This window comes from Homalodisca vitripennis, chromosome 2 (assembly GCF_021130785.1).
Source record: "Homalodisca vitripennis isolate AUS2020 chromosome 2, UT_GWSS_2.1, whole genome shotgun sequence".
NCBI classification, from domain to species: domain Eukaryota; kingdom Metazoa; phylum Arthropoda; class Insecta; order Hemiptera; family Cicadellidae; genus Homalodisca; species Homalodisca vitripennis.
Genome location: NC_060208.1, coordinates 238,503,825 through 238,512,826, shown reverse-complemented (window position 1 = coordinate 238,512,826; position 9,002 = coordinate 238,503,825). Strand labels below are relative to the sequence as shown.

At 33.1% G+C, this 9,002-nt stretch overlaps 1 protein-coding gene and 1 long non-coding RNA gene across 2 annotated transcripts; one reads left to right on the top strand and one right to left on the bottom strand.

Moving 5' to 3' along the window:
- Positions 1-3,318: 3,318 nt before the first annotated feature.
- On the bottom strand, positions 3,319-8,041 carry LOC124353409 (dolichyl-diphosphooligosaccharide--protein glycosyltransferase subunit DAD1-like). Its single transcript, XM_046803250.1, is given in 4 exon segments — positions 3,319-3,428; positions 4,839-4,945; positions 4,947-4,978; positions 7,685-8,041. Coding segments are annotated over 3 exon segments (339 nt in total). The 5' UTR covers positions 7,893-8,041; the 3' UTR covers positions 3,319-3,428; positions 4,839-4,846.
- Positions 7,363-7,883, top strand: LOC124353410. Its single transcript, XR_006921598.1, has 2 exons — positions 7,363-7,428; positions 7,835-7,883. It is a non-coding gene; the product is annotated as an uncharacterized LOC124353410 (long non-coding RNA).
- Positions 8,042-9,002: the final 961 nt, after the last annotated feature.

Here is a 9,002-nt window from a genome sequence, read left to right as displayed (position 1 = left end):
TTAGTTTACTAGGCAGCATAGATTCGACTGATAAAACCTTCATGCAAACAACACATTGCGGGCGCACTTCATTATTAATTTCAATACAAGAAAAACCAAAATCTAAATACTTATTGTCATATTTTCTGTATTTTGGTTTACGGCTTCCCTCAGCTGCCTCGGCATCGCTCTTTGCAGAAGTTGACGCGGAATCACTACTTTGTTTACTTCCTTGTTCAATTTTATTTGAAGATAAGAATCCTTTTTAAAGAACAATATAATAACCAACACTAAATAAACTGAACAAAACTACAACTTCACTACTTTGATTGTTTACTTCACTTGTGCGACTGTCACATTAACATAAACATAAACTCGCAACTTAAATCTAAAACATAACCTCAACAGATGCTAGACTGCAAGTAGTAGTAGCAGACTGTCCGCCGGGAACGTACGACGATTTCCGAAAATACACAAAGGTAGTTCCGTTGCCTAGCAACGAGTTCCAAAAACAGAATGACGTACCGAGATGCAAAGCTCTGTTGTCTGACCTTGCCTAGTTGTTTTGTTTGTGCAACCGGCCGGCTGGGCCAGTAACTAAGGTTCGGCAGGGGGAAGAGGGGGTAGTAACTCCAAAGCCGCGCGCACAGACTGGTCCGCACTGTATTGTAGTATGATGACGTTTAGAATCTTTGGTAGACAACGGCGGCGCACCTAGCACTAGCTCGCGGCGCCCGGGGGCGCCGCGGCGCACACTTTGGGAAACTCTGGACTAGTACTTTTTTTGGACTATCCTCTAAGTGAATGTTAAGTTGTAATAGCAAGAAACTTCATTCAGTAAATGAAAAACCCCAAGCGAAATATCATTAGAATGATTTATGCACCAGTTTTTGGGTTAAAAAAGAATGGCGGCAACTCATTGTCCCTTAGATTCAGTTGTGTGTATATGGGCAACTGCATGGATGTAGAGTGCTGTGACTGTTGGGAGCTTTAAGTATTTAAAAACTTTCCTGCAGCTTAAGTGCCCTAATAGATTTTTTTGGAGCACTAGGAACTTGCTTACGTTTACCTCAGATGCTCCTCCTCATAAGATCCATATCTTATATGTGATTCTATCACAGCATTGCAGTCTTCAGCTGTTTTCAGACCTATCTACCTCATCCTCTTTATCACATAAATGCTGGATGAAAGCTTTTCGATCGGGTTATTTATGTGATCATTCCAAGAGAGGTTAGCAGCAATTGTTAGAACTAGCCGTTGGTACTTTTTTCACTGTGATTTCTAGAATTTGTTCATCCTTTCGATTGAAATTTATCCAAATTGTGTTTGGTGGACTAATGACCAGATTATTTTGAAGACAGTAATGCAGAGCTTTATCTGTTCTTGATAGAATATCCGAGTGTAGTTCTTGTGGCGTATCATGTGTAAACAGAAGAGTTGTATCATCTGCATACATTATTGTTTGGATATTGTCATCCCTGATAAATCTGTAGAAATCGTTGGTGAACAGAATGAAAAAGAAGAGGCCCAGTACAAACACTGAGGCACTCCTCTGCTGACTGAGACCTGCATATATGTTTTTCCACTTGTGTTTTGGTGAATTTCAACTATTTCTTTGTCCTTTAAAGTAGCTGGCCACACAGTCTTTAGCTAGTCGCTCTATTCCCAGAGTTGAGTTTCCTAAAATAAGGTTATAGCCCATGCAGTTAAATGCCTGTGTGCTTCTAGATGGTCAATAATACGTTGAATTAAGTTAGTTAGAGCAGTGGTGGTGGACCTTTCTTTGAGGAAACCGTACATTTCACAATGAGGTTTTTGCAAGGAAGTCAGGATCGTTATGATGAAACATTCTTGGAAACAGAAAATCATTTTTGTATGCAGTGGAGCTACTTTGAAGAAAAACACAACTGAACTATCAAAAATATTTTTCTTGCATTTACTTTATCATAGAGATGGTTCTTGCATTCATTCTGCCAGTGGTATTCAGTGTTTCACTAACAGGAGAACCATTGTATTGAACATTACAGTCTCCATCCTGAATGGCCAAAATTTACTGAATCAAAAACAAGAAGTTGATTTGTTTTGTAAATAATTGGTAGATGGCCCTGCAGTGTCCTTTCGGTCTCTTGAGAATGCAAAAAATATATGTTATTTTGGATCAGTAAGTTCATTGGAGTCTTCATCTCAACAAGGTGATAGACTTCTGTAAAAAAACAGAGCTAACATGTAGGCACCTCGAAGGAGGAATCTAGAGACAGGCCTAAGTTGCTGCTGTAGTTATATATCTTTGATAAGATAGGCCTGCTGTAGTGTGGTGGTCTAAGACATATACCACTTTGGCATGTAGAGGACTCACCAGCACATAATTTTATCATGGGTGAAATTAGGAATTGTTCTGATACAGACCTTCAAGACAGGATCGGTTTATTGGATGGAGAGCTCTCCTTACTGTACCTTGTATAGATGAGTCCTAGACAGGTAAAAGAACTTGTGCTGGAATTCAAGAGGAACATACTGGTTTGGTTCCTATTTTCTTGTGGTGAGTGACACTATGTTCTTGACAGAAGTTACAACCACTTACAGAATGCACTTTAGAGAATCTGAAGCTGGAGTCAAGGACAAGAAAATTAGCATTTTCACAGATAACCAGGTGGTCCTAAAACCCCAGTCCTCTGTGAAATTCATGTCAGTTTTACATTAACCTTCCAGAGAAGTTACCTCTGAGACACTGCAACTGGAGAGAAATGTTCTGCGTCAGATAACAGAGCTGTTACAAACTAACTGTCATCTGAGAAAACGCCTTCACAGGATGGGAGTCTTCGATTCTCTAGGAGTATGTTGTGTGGAAAGCATGAAGTCTTTTTGAATACATCATTTTCAACTGCAGTGGGTTTGAAGGACAAGCCTTTGGAACACTGATAAACGGTCATCGGTCATGTTGTACTCATGGGGAGCTCACTGGTAAGTTACAGCACTTGGTCATGCTCCTCGAACTAGCTAGAGTGTACGAAAATCATTCCTTTGCTTAGTGGGGAATGAAATCAGCTGTTGTCTAGGCATATAGATTCATTCCATTTGATCACGCTAGATATCTCTTAAGAATTAATTCTCTTATTTAAAAAGAGCAGTTTTCTGTATTTTTGTCCACAAAATGTGTATCCACTATAACAATACAAACAGCTCTTGTTACCTTTTTATATAATATTGAAATAAATGCAAAAGAACAAGTACCGGTATTGTAATTTGCAAAATGTATATTTCCTATGTACACAAAGCACACACAAGAAGTAAAATACAAATTTAAGTAAGTTACATTTATAAACACACAAAGAACACAAGTTCATTTATTTAGTACAAATTAATTTTATTTCAAACAACATAATTATACATTTTACACCGATGCTTCATTGATTGCATACTGCTGCATTGATTTTTCTCGTAACAGCTTTCTGTAACAAATATTCAGAATGTTATAAAGTTTGAAATTAAAAAAAAAATACCTATTCTTATGATGTATTGGGCTGAATTAATTTCTTTTGATTAACAACACATTAGGCTTACATTTAATTACTTACAGTTATCAGCATTGTTAGAAACTCAATGTTTATAAAACAAAATAAAAAACTGATTTTAGTTTTTTGAAAATCTGGAACTAAAAAATGTTTAATGTGAAAAGGTTTTAAAAAGATGTATTGAGGTAGATTCCTTTAGGACTATCACTATGATAAATGTAACACAAATCTGAGTCAGGGTTTAAACACTATGTTAGTACCATTTGAAGTGGTATGGCTACATACAAATTACATGAAAGACAGCTAAAGATTATATATAGTAAGGTATTAAAATGCTATTAAAAACTGATTTGGAACAAAACTGTATCCAATAGATGTGAGTCGTCATCATCAACTTAGTTTTCATGATACATATTAACATCACATTCCCTGTTCAGGTTACTCTAATACATTTTGTAATACAAATAACAAAACTAAAACACTAACTTATTACACAAAACTTTATCTGAGTACAAAATTATAAACAATTAAAATAATCAAAGAAAAATCTTAATCGTAATTCATTATATTAAATGTTTTTATATTTAATTATTAATTTCTTAAGTGTTTGTGTGTTGTTATATTAAACTTTTAGATGAAGATCATGACATGTTTTAACTTTAACAAATTAAAACATTCTGAATAAAAAATTAACATAAATGTATTTAAAGTTGTTTTCAAATTTTTAACATCAATCTTGGTCTATTTTAAGAAAAAGGTTCAGAACCTGCAAGTTTAGTCCGGACACTTAAGGAGTTGACTTACTAATAATAAGCTTGGTAATAAACAGATTTAAACAGTATTTTGAAGAAAACATTTTTGATAATTATTTATACGTATATGTTTCACTTGTTTAAATTTTACCATAGGACTTCAGATATTTTGCCATTGCTATTGTTATTTTTGTAAAATTAACGATGGCAAATGTAAAAGAAGACATGTCATCCTATATAGTCTTGTCTATACTTATTTATTTATTATTAGCTAAATCGTACACAAAATATTTAATTTCTTAATACTAATAGAGAACTATACATTATTTATTTTAATTCAATTTATGTTTTAAATATTCCCAGGTTAAATATGAAATAGGAACTTAAATTACAGTAAGACCCTTGATATCCAGCCTAATGTGGCATTGGGGGTAGCTGGATATCATTGAAGCAGGATATAGAATTGTAATATGAAGAACTTAAATTATTTAAATTGTAAATGCATATGTATTTATATAAAGTCAAAAATATAGTCTTAAAGAGACGGTAACAGTAAATAACAAGTAGCCTATATTATTTTAAACAAGATACTTACGTTTTAAATCAACCAATGAAGTTGATTACAACAAGATGAAGAATTATATGGGCAAAAATGAAATCAGCAAATCCTCTCTCTGGGCTGATTCCGTAGAACTGACTTTTTGTTTTGGGGATTCACTTGGAGTCTCAGACAGACTGAAACAGTATTATTATTTTATATAATAAATGTGTCGCAATCATTATGGTACATCTAAACTTCCAAACATAACTTATATACAAAGATAAATTAATTACAATTTATTTTGAAAGAGGGATACACATTTAGACCTGCTTCTTACAGTTGAATTATTCTATCACATTGTATTGTGACAAAAATATTATATTGAATATTTCATTCCTTTATTAGATTTATCAATTCTAACAGTATGTAACAAGTATGTTACTTTGTTTATCTATTAAGGTTAAATTAAAAAATATTTTAGTTAATGAATCTAAACTGTTAAAATAGAGTTAGTTGTAAGAAGTGATGTAAATATGTTTACTGTAGAACTACCCAGTCCGGAGATAATGAATTAACTGCTAATGACGGTGAACAATTAAATTGTTCCACACATGAACCATGGCCACCTCTTAAAATTGTCATAATGTGTTAAAAACATAAAAAGCTTATTCAAAATTTAGCACATCATAACTCTTTCTTTCGAGTTTCGTTTTGACTGTGGCAGAATTTTGACATTTTTCAGGACAGTTGTAATAATTGTTCAGGTCGGTTATTGTGTTTAGACCTATGTGACCTGTATTGTTTAGTTTTCTTGCAGATAGTGAGAATTAAGTTTACATTCAACATGTAAAATACTTGTTGACAATGCTTTGGTAGATTTGTTTGCTTTAACCTTGATTGTGGTTATGTGTTAACGTAGTTAACCGCCTTAGCAAGAGATCATATTACACATCCCAAATGTAGGCCTACTACTGCTGATTTTTTGTATCTTTGAATGATGGCAAATTCATAAAAATATTGTAATATTTTCACATTTATATCGGCTATAACAACAACCACCAAAGAACAGATAAGGTGTAAGTAGACAATGAAATAGGCTAGTGCTCTGCGCAAAAAAATGTAGGTATACTTGGCCGCTAGAGTAGAGTACGATAAGCAGACCCAGTTTTTATATAGATTAGTACAATCATCGAAACTTAATATTCATTCATCGAATATGTGTTTATAAATCGTATCAATACATCTATAGCCATAATCACAATCGTATTTTAAATTAAAATAACTAATACAACGCACATAGTAAAAATCGTATAAATAATAAATGAGCTCTAACGATCAAACAAACTACTAGACCTGGAAATCAGAAAAACTCATAAATAATAGCAACATAAAAAATCATTTATAACAGGAAATTCGAAATATGCGTAGTTATTTCTATTTTGGTCTCCTTTGTAGCAATGAACGACCGTTTTCGAGTAGTTGTTGAAGCATCTTTTCTAGAAAACCATACTTCTCTTCTGCACATATACTCACAGAGATGATCTGCAAGCAGGTCGTCTGATATGCCACTTTTAATTCAACTTCGTTTCACAGTCCTCCAAGAGCTTTCAACTGTCTGTTATTATCTATATGTATATTATATGAAAATATGTACATTATATGAAAAAGTGTTTATAGTTGATATAATTTAGTTATTGTTCAAAATCAGTATCGGTTAGTTACATTGAAAGTTATAATTGAGTAATATCGTTTATCAATATGGATATACAAACCAGGTCCGCTGATAAGTGGAGTATATATATATATACAGATAATATAGAGTACAATGGTACTCCCCCCCACCCAGCCACTACACTTGAAATACAAAGAATTCAAATTCCATTATGAATTAAAGAAAACACCACATCATTTCCAACACAATAATAATAGTATATTTTAATTTGCACTCTTGAGTTTTTTGTTGCATTGTAAATGTTTTTCATTCCTTACTATGAAAGCGGGGTAGCGCTTTTAGGCCAATCAGGATATTTAAACGTTTGGGTAGGGTACGATAAGCGGAACCGGTTTTTTATATCGAAGAATGTAGTCATGGATACCTAATATTCGCATCTCAAATCCTAGACTATCAACCAATATAAAAGTATCTATAGTCCTCAATAACAGTGATATGTTTTAAATTAAAATATTAATTTAATATTTACAGTGATCAATCAAATTATTATAACCAAAATTAGGAAAACTGAAGATGACCATATTTGCTCCTCTCACAGTTTCTTTCCCACAAATTTCACATTTTTCGGTACGAGTCCAACATGTTGAAGCCACGTAAAACATGTCTTATCTTTCAAAGCAATGTCGTTTTCTAAAATTGACTACCATTTTTAATAATCAAATTACTTATGTAAAATTGAAATATTACCCTATGTGTAACATTTAAAAGTGTTTACAGCTGTTGAAATAGATTATTTAAGTTAATAGCTCAAAATAATTAATCAGTATCGATTAATTATATTGATGGTTATGATAAGTTGTTATGATGAAATTGAAGGGGAATGTACCAATGAGACAGCAATACAAAAAAACTGAACAATGCCTGTTAGTAGCACATAAAATAAATAAGCATCTATGATTTTCAATTTCTTAGGTGTGTTGTTTACATATTCATATATCGTTTGCCAATTTCGATATAAAAACCGGGTCAGCTTATCATACCCTACCCAAACATTTACATTAATAATCGAGTCACTACTTTTATATTTTAGGCTTACACAAGGTGACTCTAGGGTACGGTCCAATAAGCGGACCCGGTTTTTTTATATCGAAATTGGCAAACGATATGACTTAATCATAACCATCATGTTAACTAGTCTACATCAAAACAATGTCATTAACTTCCTTACCTGCAAGAACAAAACAGCTCACACATGAAATGAATCCTGAGAGAAAGGAATTGAAGGGGAATGTACCAACGAGACAGCAATACAAAAACTGAACAATGCCTGTTAGTAGCACATAAAATAAATAAGCATCTATGATTTTCAATTTCTTAGGTGTGTTGTTTGCATATTCATCATAAAACTTGAAAACCACTGTGTTCAATGATGCCATGTTTCACAATTTACTTTTTTAGACAGAAGTAATGAGAAATAAACTCCCGGTGTAGTCTAACCTATCAAAGTTCAAAACAATCGACACACTCTGCACAAACAACCTACGTTCAAGCAGAAGAGTGCAGGCAGACTGCAGTGCAGACTGCAGACGCAGACCAAAATGAATTGAATACAGAAGTGCCACGATAACAACCTATGATTGGTTGACAGTGATCAAAGAGGAAAAGAATACTTGATTGCTTAATATAAACAGAAACTATAAATAATAATGCAAAGTTAGCTATCTTAAGCAAACATCCCTTTAAAGGAAATCGCAATTAGTTATAAGTTCAGAGTGATATATTATTGTTCCTATAAAAAAGTGCTTATTCTATGAGATAAAAACTTAGTAATTTTAGATAAAGGCTCTGGATAAAGTTTGTGCACGTTGCAATGGTGAGAACACTAAACTTTTGAAGAGGGTTGCGGTTGTTCGCAGTCGTACATAATTCTAACCAAACTAGAAATATTCTAGTATAACATATTTATAATAGCTGGTTCCATATTCATTAAAAGAAACAGACGTCGAAATCATGGACGAGTGGTAAGGTGAATGTATGTTATTGCTATTTTCATGTTGTTACAAATCTATGGGATACCCTCACTTTCTAAAAACTACAGTGTATTAGGATATTTACTGACTTTGTTGTATTGAAGAGCATGCTAACTTTGTCATCACACGCAGTACGTATAGGAAAAGTATAATACTAGTACCATACGAGACTACATGGTGTTTATGTAGTATAAAATTTTATTGCAATGGTGGCAAAACGTAACTGCTGTAATTGAAGGTAATACATGCCCAGTACAACTCAAAGAACTAAGGAGTCAGCCTTAGATTTGTAAACAAACTGATACATAAGAATTTCCTACATTCCATTCATCATCTCTTCATCGTCCCTTCTTACATTCGTCCATGATTATTACGGCCGGTCTCTCTAAAGAATACAATTATAATTTAATTATACTATACCAATAATGATGAATACTTGTTAGGAAAGAGGCAACAGCTTTTATAGAGTAAACATTTTCGAAATAATAAAAAATATTAAGTATTGTTTATTGGAAG